Source organism: Mchenga conophoros, linkage group LG4 (genome assembly GCF_057382185.1).
Source record: "Mchenga conophoros isolate Kocher_MC1m ecotype Shallow Benthic linkage group LG4, M_conophoros_male_GT1.1, whole genome shotgun sequence".
NCBI classification, from domain to species: Eukaryota; Metazoa; Chordata; class Actinopteri; order Cichliformes; family Cichlidae; genus Mchenga; species Mchenga conophoros.
This window is the reverse complement of record NC_140529.1, coordinates 15,343,897-15,361,568: the sequence shown is the minus strand read 5'-3', so window position 1 is coordinate 15,361,568 and position 17,672 is coordinate 15,343,897. Positions and strand designations below refer to the sequence as shown.

The window sequence follows — 17,672 nt, the reverse complement described above, 5'->3', positions numbered from 1 at the left end:
GTACAGAAATGAAAACAAAACACATCTCTGTTTATTTCTGTTCCAACCCACAGTCTGCTTTTCATGGAGCACGTCATCACTTTGTCCATTTTTATTTATTTATTTTTTTGTCCTGAAACAAGCCGAGCCCACCAGCATTCTGAATGAACAGTATGATGACCAGGTCCGCGTCGACCTCATTGATAAACTCTTGATTCCAAATGTGCTCTGCCCAATCATAGGCATTGGTTGCTACCAACAACAAGAAATAAAGCAGGGCTGAACCATTTTCTAATAGGGGAGGGAGGGTAACGCTATGCAATATATTCATTTTTTAGAATTTATATTCAACGTTAATTGCAGCTAGGCTCAAAGTGTTAATGCTAGCTTATTTTAATAAACAACATGTCATATGCAAACAACTAGGGTGTGGCAAAGATTATTTTAGGGTGGCACATGCCCACCCAATGCCACCCCTGTAGATCCACCCCTGTCAGTACTGAACTTGCTGTCTCAGAAAGTGAAAACCAAACTAGAGCTCAAAGTGGACCTAAAACAAGGCTGAAAATAACAGGCATAAACACTGAGTTTGTTCTTAGAAACTTTCTGTATTCACAGGTTTGAACAGACAAGCAGGTACAGACAAAGAGTGCTTATATACACAGCAGCACAAGATGTTAAAATGAATGCTAAAACTATACGGTATTTACAGATGGACTACAGCGGAAAGTACAGACTAAGAACAAGTTTTATCACAAAACGTCTGGTACTCTACACAGTATCACAAATTCAATGAGCTGTACAGTTAAAAACCAAAAAATGGCAAATCTAAATGAAATCCAATGTTTCTCCAATCGAGAGGCACTGAATTAAAATGTATTTACATTATATATACATGTTATAGTGTATAAGCATGTATGTTTTCATACATATATAGCTACCTGTGGTGCAAAAGCAGCAAAAGAAATTAGAATGTATGGAATTGAATACTACAAAGGAAAAAAAACAAAAAATGTTTGTGCTAAATGGGCTGACTGACAAAAAGGTTACACCATACATAACTAATATACTGGCAAAAACAAAGATTGAGCGCAAGGAAGTAATGTTTGCTCAAAGACCTAACGGTCCTAACGGTTACGTCAGTCATTTAAAAGAAAAAAGAAAAAAAGAGATTGTCAATAATACTTCAAGTTCATGCAAAGATATAAACTATTAAAAAAAAAAAAAGAACTTTTCCCTGTTGACCAACCAGCTGTGCAGCTTTCCCTTCGTCGTGACACAGAAGGTGCAAAATAAGAGGCAGGGCGGGGCTTCCTGTGCGGATTATGGAACAGAGTTAAAACGCAGTACGGGCACTTGGTGGGGAGGTACAGTCTCAGAGTCAGCCTCATCCTGGTTGGAAAAGCCGCTTGTTGTGGCAGTGCTGGGTGGTGGTGGTGTGGAGGTGTTAGCGGTGGTGGTGAGGGTGGTGCTGATGACACTGCTGCTGCTGGTGTTGGTGCTTGTGCAACTGGCAGCAGGTGTAGTGGCCTGCTCCTCTTTGGGCTGCTTACTGGCAAACTCAGTGATGCTAAAGACAAATTGGAGGCAGCCCAGTTTGATGTAGCTACCATGGTGGAGCAGCGCCGTGCCCTCCCAGCCTGCCCCGCTGCCTCCAATTAGACTGGAGCTACTCGCTTTGCAGCTACAAGACGGCTCAGCACCACCCTGACATTGGCTACTCATCACTCCTCCTACTGGCAACAACCCCACCATGGAGTTGGCTCCCTCGTCCTCTTCCCGTTTCTTACTGCGACCTACGCAAAGAAGAAATGCAGCAGGTCTGAGAAAGACGTCTGTCCAGACTAGTGTCACAGTAAACTCCATTAATGTGGAGACAATGCAACCATGAAAAGATTTCACTGATTACATTTTATCCACAAAATAAAAAATGAACACTTTGTTTTGAAAATGAGACTAAAATCAAGTGGAAAGCTGAACTCTGGCAAACATGTTTTACACTCATCATCTATAAACAGTTTCAGAGAAATTTGATTTAATGCTGTTTCACACTGCAGCTCTTTACTAATCAAACATCTGTCCAAATGATCTTTAATAACAGATTAAGACTGGAAGCTTTATGTGATACAGCAACATTCAGACTTTACATAACGTGGTCTGCCACAGAACAAGTATATCTGACTGCTCATTTTAGCACTTTATTTACCTTTCTCATTGCTACAATGCCACATGCACCAAGTTTACCACTGTACTGTACGTTTACTACATCCTTACTTTTACTTTGAAATTGCAATAGCTAATAATAAGCCAGCCCGTTCTTTCCCATTTGGTGTTTTCTCTACCAGCAGGCTCGCTGGCTAGATCGCCATTATGGATGGAGATGAATTCCAATACCAAACTCATGGTTTGTTTTTTTCCTGCACTTCAAGCTGGCACTCTAACCAGAACCTACAACAGACGGAGAACTGGTTCGTGTGCAGTTCTCACACAATGAGAATACAATGAGCTCACTGGGACTCAGAGCAGAACAAGAGCCAGCAGCTGCAGTCCAAGAACATGGGCTGACTGAAGACAGCTAATGATGATGTTCACTTATTTATTTTGGGGTGGCTGTAGCTCATGTGGCAGAGCAGGTCAGCCATTAATCAGAAGATTGGTGGTTCGATCCCAGGCTGCCTCCTGGCTGCATGCCAAATATTGTTGGGCAAGATACTAACCCCGTGTTTGCCTACTGGTGGTGGTCAGAGGGCCCGGTGGCGCCAGTGTCCGGCAGCCTCGCCTCTGTCAGTGTGCCCCAGGGCAGCTGTGGCTACAATGTAGCTTACCATTGCCTGTGTGTGTGAATGACTGAATGTAGTGTAAAGCGCTTTGGGGTCCTTAGAGACTGAGTAGAGCGCTATACAAATGCAGGCCATTTACCATTTATTTTAGTTTTATATTAAGCTAATATGTGTGTGTGTGAATGTGTGGATGACTGGATATGTAAAGCGCTTTGGAGTCCTTAGGGACTAGTAAAGCGCTATATAAATACAGGCCATTTACCATTTAATATTATTCACTTAAAAATAAGCACGTATAGCTCAGCACATCTCATAGGCTACTGTAAGGTATGAATTACAGCAAGAAGCTGATAAGTTTTCTTGTCATTGGTTCACTGCACTGCATAAACTAATTACATGTACCCATTAAGAATGACAAATGTGACCTTGACCACAATTTGGATGAAGAACACTAAAAGCTGTCCAATACTGCAGGAGCAGTGTCAGTGTAACAAACAGGACACTGACATTAAGCACATGGGGGGCTACACTTCCTGAAATTCTAGCCAAACTAAAAATGATTCTTTTCAGTATTAGAGTATAAATTAAAGTATTCCTTTAATTTACAGAAGCAATGATGTTATGATTTCTTCACAAATAAAATTTTAACTATTTTAACCAGGACACATACAGATGAGTGGCTAAGTGGATGAAGATGGTCAAACTGGGCACGCAGACCTGGGTTCCTTCAAGCCAATCCAAACAGATGACGGAGATGTACTTACGAATGATTCCTTGGACTTTGGCTACCAGGCCACCGGGTGGACATGGTGAGGTCTTCTCAGAGAAATCGCACGAGTACAGGACATTATCCACTGTGGTGCCATGCTCGCTATAGTTCAGAAGCTCATAATGCTTGGTATTCTGAAGGACGACAAACACACATAATTTACATCTTGGTCACTAACAACCACAGGAGTGTCTGTGAAGGTTCTCAGTCATCCAGGTCATCGTAGTCAAAGGAGCTTTGCAAGCTCCTTTGACAACCACAGGAGTGCTCTGCAGAGTGATGTAGTTTAACGGCCTCACCTCATCATAGAAAATACAGGCATGTTTCCCCGATACGTAGTTGCAGTGACCGTAGTTTGTAAGGCACACATCCATGTCAGCACCTTAAAGAAACAGTTAAAGACTTAAACACCCTTTCCCACAACACAAAGAATACAGATTTGCAACATGGATTTTTTTTCTGCAATATTGACGTGTCAAAATGTATTTTAATGACCTGCACTCCAATGTGACATATTGTGTTTTTGTTCAGTAGTTTTTATTCCACATGGTCCTGTTGTGACCCTCACAGGTCTAAGAACTTACTTTCACAGACAACTCGCTTAAAATACTCTGATTTAAAGATGACGGTATCAACTATCACTCAACCTGACTAATGATACAGAGATTGGGAGTTAGTACAGGCTCAGTATATTATTATATTATATTATACTCTGTTGTGTACTGCTGCATGTCGTGCAGAAGTACAGTCATGGTTAAAAGGATACCTTCTGTCAAGGTTTACATATTAGGACAAAATAAAAATTATCTTGTTTTTAGCAGGTCTTGAAATTAAATCTTGATATATAACCTCAAATGAACTATAAAATATGACACTACTGTCATGTATTTGACAAAAAAGAAGCCAAAATGCAGAATTAGTGTATGAAGCACTAAGCAAACCCCTGTTGCTTCCATATAAATAAAGATGACAAGTAGCTGATTAACTGATTATCAGCACGAGTGACCACCTCTATAAACTCAGAAGCATTCTGGTGTCTGTCGACATAATGCCAAAGAGGAAAGATGTCTTAAAGAATAAATGAGTGCTGCATGTCAGTATCTGAAGTTGCATGAAGCCAGTCCCAAACATGCTCATAATTCTACCATGAGAAAGATTATTCATTATTCAAGTGGAAAACATGCAAGACAGCTGCAAAATATTCCCAGGAGTCCAAAAGTCCTGATGCCCAAAGTCCAAAAACAGCCACCAAGGCTCAGGCAGTGCAATGACTCCAAGCACGTCAGCAAATCTGTCTGGTGGTTCTGCAAGCTGATGAACGATGGGGTGTTGTTAGTTTTTCCACACACTGCTTCTGCATCACTTCCCAGTTTTATATCTGTAGGAGTGATTAGCTCAGAGCCAAGACACCAAACCAGGGGCCCTGGTATACCTGCTGTGTTGGCAGCTTTGCGTGTCACCAGTAATACCATCACACAGCTATATCCATTCATGCTAGCTGTTACGGTGCATGTACGTGCTGCAGTATTCTTCTGAACAACAGGTGTTGCCCGTCCTCCAAATCAGCGCTGGTATAGAAGGAGAAGAAGTCAAAGTTGGAAGACAAGGAATTTTAAAGTTTTTGCAAAGTTTCAAAGTTTCAACATCTCCCTCTGTGAAACCTGTGAACCTCTAAACTTCTGTACTGATATGATGTTAGGATGCCATTAAAAACAGACTTTAACCCAGCTGCAGCAGCAATGCAACAACACACCAGATTATAAAAATGGAGAAGTGCATGACCAGCAGAGATGACAGCTTACAACATGCAACATCAACTTTGCTGTACGGTGACATTTGCCAGGCACCACACAGCAGGTATGATGGGGCCCTACCTATGTTCTACTTCGGTCTTACTAAACTTTAGTCACAAGGCAAGAATATAACCTAAATCAAACATGATTGACTTGAGTTTGGTGAACTGGTATAATTTCAAAAAACTACGTGAGACCAGCTTTAATGCTGTTCTCCTACGTGAACCTTTCCCACATCACAGGTGAAACCTAAGAGTGGCTCAGAGCCAGGGCACAGAATGCAGCAGGGTCAAAGTCACAGCGACTGAATGTCCTACCTGATCCTATGTGTAACGTCCTATAGCACATGCTGACAGCTGCTCCTCTTCCTGTCAGAGGGTAAAAGACCGCTCTGGCTTGCACCTTTTTCTGACCTGGAAGGAGGAGCGTGTAGGTTTTAATAATTAGAACAAAACAGCAATCAAACAGCAGAAAAACTGACTTCTTGACAAGTAAACAGACTAAACTGTAGTGCAAAGGTGTCTTACTGTTTGGGTGGGGTGCTGAGGTTTTTGGGGTAGTGCTGGTGGTGGGGGGAGGTTGAGTGCTGGGCACTTTGGGAGCAAAGAGCTGCTGGATCCTCTGATGTGCCAAGAGCTTGATCATCTCTGTATCCAGTTTGTCCAGCTCGATCGATGTGCACAAAAACACAAACACACACAACCGCTGAAAGCTAATTACATCTTCGTGTGCTTCATAGCAGAACACAGCAATATGAAGGCTCTTAAACTGTCACATGTGGCCGCAGAGTGACAAACTCACCCCCATCCTCCTCTTTTCCATCCTTCATGCAGCTGGACAGGTTGGTGATGGAGGGCAGTGTGTTGGGGAGCAGTGAGTCCGTCAGTGCAGGAGCAGCCTTTATGTCTGAGGGACAGGAGAGAAAAAAAAACAGACAAATTGATGAGATGAGATAAAAGAAGGACCAGAAAAAACACAGTTTTTGATAGTTCACTATAAAGGAAAAAAGTGCACAGGAACTATTACTGAGATAGAAGGCAAAGCAAGTTGTATCTGAATACCTTTTTTTTCTTCATAACTCAGTAACTGAAAATAAAATGTGCTCTTAAATGGCCATGTATCCTTTGGATAAATGGGGCTGCACGATACAAAATATGCAAGAAAATTGTTAGCACTATCGATTATGTCAGCAGTGAGTATTCAATTAATAGCAACAGTAAACATTCAAAAGAGAGAAAACTCAGGTCTTTTAAAATGAACTTTTCATTTGTTTCCACTTTAGAAAATGCTTGTTTTGATAGTTTAACAATACACAGTATCTGCCAAAAGAGCTCAACTCTTTCACTGTATTTACATCCCATATCACAATCACATTTCCACTTTCTTGAAGAAACATTTTCCTAAAGACAAAAAACTGATAAATTATTAAAAGTAGAAATAACAGAATCACAATTTTAAGTGATCTGCCAAATAAAATAAGCTATGCATCCCATCCATCCTAGACTGAGGCATGAAATAAAAAGGCCTTCTTCCCATCTGCTTGGAGCTCTTTCTTACATTATAAGGGGAAAAAAGAGTTCTGACAGTAACGCATCTCCTGGATGAAGCAGAGTTGGTCAGTGTGCACGCGTGTGAATAATAATGATAATAATAATGTACACTTTTATTGATCCCCGTGGGGAAATTCTTCTCTGCATTTGACCCATTCACTCAGTGAAGCAGTGGGAAGCCACCAGTGCAGCGCCCAGGGAGCAGCGTGTAGGGATGGTACCTTGCTCAAGGGTACCTCAGGGTAGCCGTTCAGGGGATTCGAACCCCTGACCTTCCGATCATGGGGCAACCGCTCTACCTACTGAGCTATCCCTGCCCCTGCATGTGTGTTAAAGTGTGTGAGTGAATGTGTGTAAGCCTTGAAACAAGCATGTAGTGGCTGCAGTGAAGAAAGGTGAGCATATAACCATTCTCAGTTCTGAGGCATTCTCTGTGCTTTAATGCAAAACAGACGTTATGAAAGTGGAGATGTTAATACTAATAATAATTCAGCCTAACAGCATGACTATTAACACAATTTCTTAAAGTTAAAAATGTATTTATATTAATTTAAATATGTAAAATAATGTTGCTATAGCCTCAAATTAAATGTTCTCTCATGCACACCATGGTCCCCTTACACGTATAATGAGGAGAGAGTAACATAATGATTACCGGTACTTGAGTATATTATTATTATTATTATTATTATTATTATTATTATTATTATTATTATTAGCTGTATAAAGTGATACATTTAGACTGCAGCTTTGACATTTCTGATGTGTACCTGGAGTAGGTGCTGATCCAAACATTACTGTGTCGTGCTCCTGGCTGCCTCTAGATGGTGCATCTGTGAAGGAACTGCTGGTGATTGAGAAGGAGGGCTTTTCATCGGTGCTCACACACTCCTCCTGGGGCTCTGTCTGGCTCCTGTGGTTCTGTTGGCCACTGTGGGGCCATATCGTGGGGGCAGTGGGGCAGTTCTGTTGGGCACATGCATTTACAGTGCTCTCGGGTTCCTTCTTAACCGTTTCTGTTCCTATGTGGTTCACCAGTCCAGAGGCAGAAGCTGATGGCGTTTTCCCAGCCTTCAGTCTGTTCTGTAGCTCAGCCTTTTTCATGTCCTCTGATGTTCCACTTGATTGTGTATTTTCTTCTCAAAGTGCCACTCTGTTGATGAGGCCTTCTGTTTGATGGATAGGTGTTGCATGATACTACACTGGAGAGCGATGACATCCTGAATCCAGCTGAAACTGAGTGGGGTTTCTCTCCATTGCAGCCGCTATTAGGAGCTGAAAGAGTCTCTTGAGGAGTCGCAGGGTCGGAGCAGAAACTGTAGAACTCTCGAGCTCTACACCCTGAACTTCATCCTCAGGCCACCTGTATCAACACACTGAGAGATTTATTTAATATCATTTTCATCACAATCTTACTCTGCCAGCTGACGTGCCGGTCTTAATCATGCACGATTTGTCTCTTCTATATCAAAACTCAGCCAAACATCAAACATTCAGCGTAGTCATTCAAAACCTTATCTGTACTATTATAATCAGCAAAAACAGCGTTTTAATTACAGGCATGTATCATTATTTGCAAATCAAAATGATAAAACTCAATAACACGCTAAACAGGAAGCAAAAGTCCTCTGTGCGCGTCACAGCTCATTTGCATGTTCACACACAGTCTAAAAATAGCTCGCAGCGCTGCAGTGCGCTGTCGTCACACACAGGGTCACACAAAGCTCAGACAAAACTCTTTTATCTTATATTACAAAGACGTCTTATATTTACAATCACTGACAGGCCTGACAGATTCAGCACCTAACAAATTTCGACAAATTTAAAATAACGGGTCTTACCGAAGAAAGTCTCACTTTTTTGTAATCAATTAACCAGTATCTGTTTCCTCCAGAACAGCCTATGGCCTGATTTCTAAAATCCCTAACTCAATTTAACTGTGTCCAAAAAAGCACATCACACCGTTTCCAACGGTGAGGAGAATCGAACTCCTAGCTTATTTCAGGATGCCCTGTACCCCACAGATAAGCCAAACTGAACTAACCCTTTTCGCCGACAGGTCAAGACCGCGCGTCCACGGCCAGGAGGGAGCATAACCTCCGGGCTATGCGCTTCTTAGCATCTTCCAGTGCCGTCCTATAATAATTTATAAAAATTAGAAACAACAGTCAACACCCTAAAACAAGAGTCTGACTAAGGCAAGTGCCACCTAGAGGTCAATGGAGCCGTTTCCCCTCACTTATAATCACACAGGACCACACTTATAACCAATTTGGACTTTAACCAACAACATGACCAATTCCCTACCAAACTACTTGAGCCTTTACTCAATTCCTTGGGACTCTAACCCAGCATTTCTTTCATACTTTTTAAACTTCATTAAAGACTCTTAGCCGACTTTAACTGCATAACACACACACGGGGATCCTCATCAAAATCAAAACAGACACCCACCAGTAATTTCAGTGAGTAGACTTTAATTTAGTCATATCCAATTTGGCACACTTTGGAAATAATTCAACAGGTAGTGCCTTACCTTTAGATAAGCCGGCTTATGCCCACTCACATCAGACCACTGGCTCGTGCCTGTCCGTTCAACAACCTCAGACCGTCCAAACTTTTAAATTCCACCCCAATACCACAGGACGAGCCCCCAAAATGTTAAGGTTCAAAATATTGGGGATGGAGACAAGAGAAAAAACCACAATAACAACACTGGTCCGGTCGGGTTGAGTCAAACGATGATTTTAATGGTCACACACGTGGGAGATGGACACTGATGCAGTGAGCCTCAGATCTCAAAATGGTGGAGCATTGCTCAAACTCTTATAGCCTCTGGTGCCTCCACCTTATCATAAAAAGCCTAAACATTCACATGCTTTCTCTCACACAGCGCCTAAGCTACGACCTTGGCTCCCCGTCTATCTGCTCCTGCTGAGATGGGGCAGAAAACTCCAGCATGTTCCGTTCTCTTCTAATCAGACAAATAAGGCGATGACTTTCTGCAAACAGTATTTCTTATAACTCAGCAGTATAATGCATCATAAAACAATATCATTCATCCACAATAAATCAGCAGTCTAATGTAATGCAAATCAGTTTAACTAATGCAATAGTTATCAGCTTATTCTAATTCAGGAGAATAATGCCAACTAAAACTACATAATAATTCACAACCTTTACTTAGGGGTCTAACATGGCATAAAATAATATTATAATCTAATACAGCTCTCAGTCTTCATACAGACAGGACACGTTGCAGCGTAATTGCAGACAGGTGCGTGGGCCTGAGCTCCGCCCAGGCAGAATGACGAGTGGAAGAAAGCAGCAACACAATAAACATATGTAACCTTGCGGAGCCGGCCGGGCAGACATCAAGACCGTGACAGAGTGCAAAACTTTTATACTTGACAACACACACAAAAAAAACACAACAAAAATCAGAATGTTTGTGATTTGGATTTTTATTTAAAGGTGAAACCTTTTATCTTTTCTTTTCTTTTTTTTTTTGCCAGATTAGACATTTTGATTAATTTCATTGAAGTATTTTTTGTTTTACTTTGATGCTATAATTTAGCAATATTTAATACTATATTGCATCATGGCAAAACAACAGTCTCCTCAAGCTGCTTTATACTGTAAGGTGAAAACACTACAGAAAAAGCCAGAAAACCCCAATGATCCCCTTTGAGCAAGCACTGGGCGACAGTGGGGAGGAAAAACTCCCTTTAGGAAGAAACCTCCGGCAGAACCAGGCTCAAGAAGGGGCGGCCATCTGCTGCGACCGGTTGGGGGTGATGGAAAGAGAATAGAGGGAGACAAGATGAAGTATACTTCTAATGGCCTATTCCAATTGGTGGTAATACATCATAAGAATTGAGGAAAGGTGGTGTTGATGGAGACTCTGGGGAAGGCCTTCGTCTGCCAGGGTGTTTTGGAGGCACTGGAGGTGGATGAGGTTTAATCTGTGGAAAGATCTGAGACGGAGTCGGAGTCTCCTCATAACATCTCCCCATCACGCCTCTATGGACCACCGGTGCGAGCTTTTGTCCTTTCTGTCTTTCTAATTTAAGCTGGAGTTGAACGTCTTTCACTCTAGATTTTAGATGACCTATCTCTTTTTCTTCATTGGCAGCCTTTCTGATCATCTGGTTCACTGGTCCAATGAGCTCCTGTTTTTGTTTGAATAAAGCGTATTGGGAAGACTTTACCATATCATTGTACTGCTTTTTAAATGATTCCAGCTCCCGTGTTTTATCTAGTAAAGCTGCATCTAGATCCTTGCATCTGATACGTAGACAGTTCAGCTGTTTTTCAAGAAACTCCTTCGTTGTTCCAACAAAGGGGATGCCTTCCACACCGTCTACGTATTTCTTTTTCAAGTTGTGGAACATATCCCTAAATTCCACCTTTTCTTTTTCTCTGAAGTGACCTGCATGTGGAAATGCCTTTTCAAAGGACAAAACGCACTAGTACAATTCCTCTTGGAAGTGGCGCTTTTTCTTTTCCAGGCAATTCGTTTTTTGTGTGAATATTTCTGTTTGCTTTTTTGTGGCGCGCAGTTGCTCTTCCAGTGAGATCTTTTCAGCCAGTGCCTGATTGTGTGCCGTTTTTACTTTATGCATGTCCACTGCTGTCTTTCTGTGTTCTTCCTTCTCTTTGCTTAGGGCCTTTTTTATGTCTTCATTTTTCTTTTTCAGAGAATCATTTTCATCTTCGACCACAGCCTTCATTTTCTTTTCAAAGGCCAGAGCCCTAATATTTCTCTGACATTTTTGTTTCATCTCCATTTGCTGGGCCGTTTTTTCGTTGATGGTCTTCCCCATTTGAGCTTTCTCATCTGTTAAATCATTCACAGTTTTACCCATGAATTCATTTAGGTCCTGCAGCTTCGCATTATGCGCCAAAATGTCCTCGATCCAAAACTGCGAGGGTTTATGTTCCTCCTCACGTTCATAGACTGCATTGATGCTCACACGTTTACCAATTTCCATTTTCCTCTCAAGCTTTGCAATATATTTATCATAAATGCCTATGACGATTTTTAACTTTGTTTCTGCAGCATATGCTTTGTCTGTGAGTTTTGATGTATTTTCGTCATAAAATTGCTGCATCCGATTTTTCTCCTCTTTGTGGCGTTTCACCAGTAAGTCGACGACTTGGCTGTTGTGAAACTGCTGACGCGCAAATTTTTCTTTTTCCGTTTCCAGCAGTGCTTGCAGCACTTCAACATCTTCTTCATGTTTCCTATTAAGTTCAGCGCGGAACTTTATGAGAGCTTCGTTGTCATCTTTTATCGAGTCCAACCTGTCTGAGATACTGGTCCTGTCGTCCACAACAGAAGACAGCATCTCATTATTCTGCCAAAGTTCTTTGTTTTCTTTAGTTAGATCCTCGATCCGTTTGTTCTTGATTGTGTCCTGTTTTTTGAAGTAGTCAAGCTCAGTTTTAAGCTTTTCAACTTCATCAATCATTGGCTGCAGTCTTTGGTCGAACTGTCTTCTTTCCTTTGTTTAGTTTTAGTTTTCAGGTTTATTTGTCATATGCAAGTTAGCACAGGGTCATCATTGCAATTAAATGTGTTTGACGAGCAGCAGTCACTCAGCAGCATGCACAGTAGGAGAAAATATATTAAAATAAAATGAAATAATAAAGAAAATAGAAAAATAGTAAGGAGCAAAATATTAGAGAGACATGGTAAAAGAGAAAAGATGACTGAATATATATGTATCTATAAATATAAATATATGTACATTAGTGATTAAATAAGAAAATCTTGAAAAGAAATATGACGGGAGGGCAGATGGGATATTGCACAGGAATGAGCAGCAGAAAATTAAAGTATTGCACTTGTGACAAAGCTTGTGATCTTTCCTTCCTTCCATCCTTCTTTCCTTTGTGACAAAGCTTGTGATCCTTCCTTCCATCCTTCTTTCCTTTGTGACAATGCTTGTGATCCTTCCTTCCATCCTTCTTTCCTTTGTGACAATGCTTGTGATCCTTCCTTCCATCCTTCTTTCCTTTGTGACAATGCTTGTGATCCTTCCTTCCATCCTTCTTTCCTCTGTGACAATGCATGTGATCCTTCCTTCCATCCTTCTTTCCTTTGTGACAAAGCTTGTGATCCTTCCTTCCATCCTTCTTTCCTTCGTGACAATGCTTGTGATCCTTCCTTCCATCCTTCTTTCCTTTGTGACAATGCATGTGATCCTTCCTTCCATCCTTCTTTCCTCTGTGACAATGCATGTGATCCTTCCTTCCATCCTTCTTTCCTTTGTGACAAAGCTTGTGATCCTTCCTTCCATCTTTCTTTCCTTTGTGACAATGCTTGTGATCCTTCCTTCCATCCTTCTTTCCTTTGTGACAATGCATGTGATCCTTCCTTCCATCCTTCTTTCCTTTGTGACAATGCATGTGATCCTTCCTTCCATCCTTCTTTCCTTTGTGACAAAGCTTATGATCCTTCCTTCCATCCTTCTTTCCTTTGTGACAATGCATGTGATCCTTCCTTCCATCCTTCTTTCCTTTGTGACAATGCTTGTGATCCTTCCTTCCATCCTTCTTTCCTTTGTGACAATGCATGTGATCCTTCCTCCCATCCTTCTTTCCTCTGTAACAATGCATTTGATCCTTCCTTCCATCCTTCTTTCCTTTGTGACAATGCATGTGATCCTTCCTTCCATCCTTCTTTCCTTTGTGACAAAGCGTGTGATCCTTCCTTCCATCCTTCTTTCCTTTGTGACAATGCTTGTGATCCTTCCTTCCATCCTTCCTTCCTTTGTGACAATGCATGTGATCCTTCCTTCCATCCTTCTTTCCTCTGTAACAATGCATGTGATCCTTCCTTCCATCCTTCTTTCCTTTGTGACAAAGCTTGTGATCCTTCCTTCCATCGTTCTTTCCTTTGTGACAAAGCTTATGATCCTTCCTTCTATCCTTCTTTCCTTTGTGACAATGCATGTGATCCTTCCTTCCATCCTTCTTTCCTTTGTGACAATGCTTGTGATCCTTCCTTCCATCCTTCTTTCCTTTGTGACAATGCATGTGATCCTTCCTTCCATCCTTCTTTCCTCTGTAACAATGCATGTGATCCTTCCTTCCGTCCTTCTTTCCTTAGTTTAGTTTTAGTTTTCAGATTTATTTGTCATATGCAAGTTAGCAGAGGGTCAACATTGCAATTAAATGTGTTTGACGAGCAGCAGTCACTCAGCAGCATGCACAGTAGGAGAAAATATATTAAAATAAAATAAAATAATAAAGAAAATAGAAAAATAGCAAGGAGCAAAATATTAGAGAGACATGGTAAAAGAGAAAAGATGACTGAATATATATGTATCTATAAATATAAATATATGTACATTAGTGATTAAATAAGAAAATCTTGAAAAGAAATATGACGGGAGGGCAGATGGGATATTGCACAGGAATGAGCAGCAGAAAATTAAAGTATTGCACTTGTGACAAAGCTTGTGATCTTTCCTTCCTTCCATCCTTCTTTCCTTTGTGACAAAGCTTGTGATCCTTCCTTCCATCCTTCTTTCCTTTGTGACAATGCATGTGATCCTTCCTTCCATCCTTCTTTCCTTTGTGACAATGCATGTGATCCTTCCTTCCATCCTTCTTTCCTTTGTGACAAAGCTTATGATCCTTCCTTCCATCCTTCTTTCCTTTGTGACAATGCATGTGATCCTTCCTTCCATCCTTCTTTCCTTTGTGACAATGCTTGTGATCCTTCCTTCCATCCTTATTTCCTTTGTGACAAAGCTTGTGATCCTTCCTTCCGTCCTTCTTTCCTTAGTTTAGTTTTAGTTTTCAGATTTATTTGTCATATGCAAGTTAGCAGAGGGTCAACATTGCAATTAAATGTGTTTGACGAGCAGCAGTCACTCAGCAGCATGCACGGTAGGAGAAAATATATTAAAATAAAATAAAATAATAAAGAAAATAGAAAAATAGCAAGGAGCAAAATATTAGAGAGACATGGTAAAAGAGAAAAGATGACTGAATATATATGTATCTATAAATATAAATATATGTACATTAGTGATTAAATAAGAAAATCTTGAAAAGAAATATGACGGGAGGGCAGATGGGATATTGCACAGGAATGAGCAGCAGAAAATTAAAGTATTGCACTTGTGACAAAGCTTGTGATCTTTCCTTCCTTCCATCCTTCTTTCCTTTGTGACAAAGCTTGTGATCCTTCCTTCCATCCTTCTTTCCTTTGTGACAATGCATGTGATCCTTCCTTCCATCCTTCTTTCCTTTGTGACAATGCATGTCATCCTTCCTTCCATCCTTCTTTCCTTTGTGACAAAGCTTGTGATCCTTCCTTCGATCCTTCTTTCCTTTGTGACAATGCATGTCATCCTTCCTTCCATCCTTCTTTCCTTTGTGACAATGCATGTCATCCTTCCTTCCATCCTTCTTTCCTTTGTGACAATGCATGTCATCCTTCCTTCCATCCTTCTTTCCTTTGTGACAATGCATGTGATCCTTCCTTCCATCGTTCTTTCCTTTGTGACAATGCATGTGATCCTTCCTTCCATCCTTCTTTCCTTTGTGACAATGCATGTGATTCTTCCTTCCATCCTTCTTTCCTTTGTGACAATGCATGTCATCCTGCCTTCCATCGTTCTTTCCTTTGTGACAATGCATGTGATCCTTCCTTCCATCCTTCTTTCCTTTGTGACAATGCTTGTGATCCTTCCTTCCATCCTTCTTTCCTTTGTGACAATGCTTGTGATCCTTCCTTCCTTCCATCCTTCTTTCCTTTGTGACAATGCATGTGATCCTTCCTCCCATCCTTCTTTCCTTTGTGACAAAGCTTGTGATCCTTCCTTCCATCCTTCTTTCCTTTGTGACAAAGCTTGTGATCCTTCCTTCCATTCTTCTTTCCTTTGTGACAAAGCTTGTGATCCTTCCTTCCATCCTTCTTTCCTTTGTGACAATGCATGTGATCCTTCCTTCCATCCTTCTTTCCTTTGTGACAATGCATGTGATTCTTCCTTCCATCCTTCTTTCCTTTGTGACAATGCTTGTGATCCTTCCTTCCATCCTTCTTTCCTTTGTGACAAAGCTTGTGATCCTTCCTTCCATCCTTCTTTCCTTTGTGACAAAGCTTGTGATCCTTCCTTCCATCCTTCTTTCCTTTGTGACAAAGCTTGTGATCCTTCCTTCCATCCTTCTTTCCTTTGTGACAAAGCTTGTGATCCTTCCTTCCATTCTTCTTTCCTTTGTGACAAAGCTTGTGATCCTTCCTTCCATCCTTCTTTCCTTTGTGACAATGCATGTGATCCTTCCTTCCATCCTTCTTTCCTTTGTGACAAAGTTTGTGATCCTTCCTTCCATCCTTCTTTCCTGTGTGACAATGCATGTGATCCTTCCTTCCATCCTTCTTTCCTTTGTGACAAAGTTTGTGATCCTTCCTTCCATCCTTCTTTCCTTTGTGACAATGCTTGTGATCCTTCCTTCCATCCTTCTTTCCTTGGTGACAATGCATGTGATCCTTCCTTCCATCCTTCTTTCCTTTGTTTAGTTTTAGTGAGAAGGGTCTGGCTGCAGCCACTGTGGAGCTCCACAGTAGCCGGAAGCACGTGACCTCCACAGTAGCCGGAAGCACGTGACCTCCACAGTAGCCGTAAACACGCATGGATACCGTGGAAGTCTTGCAAGTTGATCGCAAAGGTTAGTTAAGTCTTTCTTATATAAATTTGCCGTTAGTGATTTCATAATTCTAGGAATCGTCTAGTTTTCTTACAATGATCATGTTGCCACTTTTTTTGCGTTACAACAATATTCCTCCTTATTTTAATGTTTTTTCATCGTGCTCCATGGCAGAGAAACACACAGATATGCTTTTTCCTGGGCCTGGTTTTAGTAAGAGAGCTGGATTAACGGCTTCTGTGGGCGAGAAGAAGCAAAGACCACATTTTGCATTAGAGTATGATTTATTGTTGGCGTCAGAGATGCAAAATAACGAATACTTCAATACTGTACTTAAGTAGAATTTTCTGGTATCTTTACTTTACTGCTGTACTTTTTTGTGCCTACTGTATACTTCTTTATACTTCTACTTCTCACATTTTAGCACGCGTATCTGTACTTTGTAATCCGTACATTTGTAAATCAGCACGCGTGCTTTGGACGCAAGATTACTTCAAAATTTTGTACATAAATTATATTTTAGACCCTGTACTTCTTACTTCGACTTGACTAAAAAGTCGAGCCAGTGCTTTCTAAACAGAGGTATCTAAACTGTAGTAAGGAACGTGTGTACTTGTGACACCTTTGGTTAGCGTCAACACTGCAAATTTCGTCACAAACAGATTTATATATTTATCAATACTTCTATTCGTCATTCTTTTCTGTACAGCTTTTTTATTGCCCAGATTTTAGTTAGCCTCTGTTCAATTGACTGTTATATGTCAAAAGAAACATATCTCACAGATTAAAGTGTCTTTTAAAATATTTGGGGTTTTTTTTTCAAGAATTTTCTTCCCAAATCTATTACATGCCAAGTGTAAATTGTTATTTCTGCTAAAACCTTAACTTAAATGTGTATATGGTGTTTATCTGTTTCTCTCTGTGTTTTAGATGCACACATCAATCTGGAATTCAGGCTTAAAGCCAGAATTGCAGGAATGCAACACGTGTTGCAGAGGACTCTTTCACTGCCCTCTGTGCCCCACTTTCAGCCCTACTGTCAGGGCAAAGATTGAGGAGCATCTAAGTGTGCATATAAAAAATGCTTTGCCTTTAAAAGGTATGTTTGTATTAAATATACTTTATAGTTATAAAT

The 17,672-nt window shown here is 40.8% G+C and overlaps 1 protein-coding gene across 4 annotated transcripts; it reads right to left on the bottom strand.

Annotated features, from left to right (window-relative positions):
* Nucleotides 1–598: 598 nt before the first annotated feature.
* Nucleotides 599–9,683, bottom strand: LOC146575754 (PHD finger protein 12-like). 4 transcript variants are annotated; one of them, XM_085270619.1, is made up of 8 exons: nucleotides 9,408–9,683; nucleotides 8,916–9,007; nucleotides 7,642–8,247; nucleotides 5,849–6,227; nucleotides 5,639–5,734; nucleotides 3,828–3,910; nucleotides 3,524–3,662; nucleotides 599–1,775 (listed from the first exon to the last, which is right to left on the bottom strand). In XM_085270619.1, exons 4-8 carry the CDS (start codon nucleotides 5,964–5,966, stop codon nucleotides 1,303–1,305), a joined length of 909 nt encoding a protein of 302 aa, XP_085126745.1. In that variant the 5' UTR covers nucleotides 5,967–6,227; nucleotides 7,642–8,247; nucleotides 8,916–9,007; nucleotides 9,408–9,683; the 3' UTR covers nucleotides 599–1,302. The 4 variants fall into 4 exon arrangements, with proteins under 4 accessions (XP_085126745.1, XP_085126744.1, XP_085126743.1 ...); XM_085270618.1 differs by having other exon boundaries at nucleotides 8,916–9,683; XM_085270617.1 differs by having other exon boundaries at nucleotides 7,642–9,007.
* Between the last annotated feature and the right edge of the window lie 7,989 nt (nucleotides 9,684–17,672).

Excerpts from the sequence above, each read along its gene's own strand:
- LOC146575754 (XM_085270616.1), bottom strand. The coding sequence starts at position 5,966 with ATGATCAAGCTCTTGGCACATCAGAGGATCCAGCAGCTCTTTGCTCCC. Across the intron at positions 5,735-5,848 it reads CTCAGCACCCCACCCAAACA|GTCAGAAAAAGGTGCAAGCC; the intron begins GTAAGACACCTT and ends TCCTCCTTCCAG. Across the intron at positions 3,663-3,827 it reads CCTGTATTTTCTATGATGAG|AATACCAAGCATTATGAGCT; the intron begins GTGAGGCCGTTA and ends GTCGTCCTTCAG.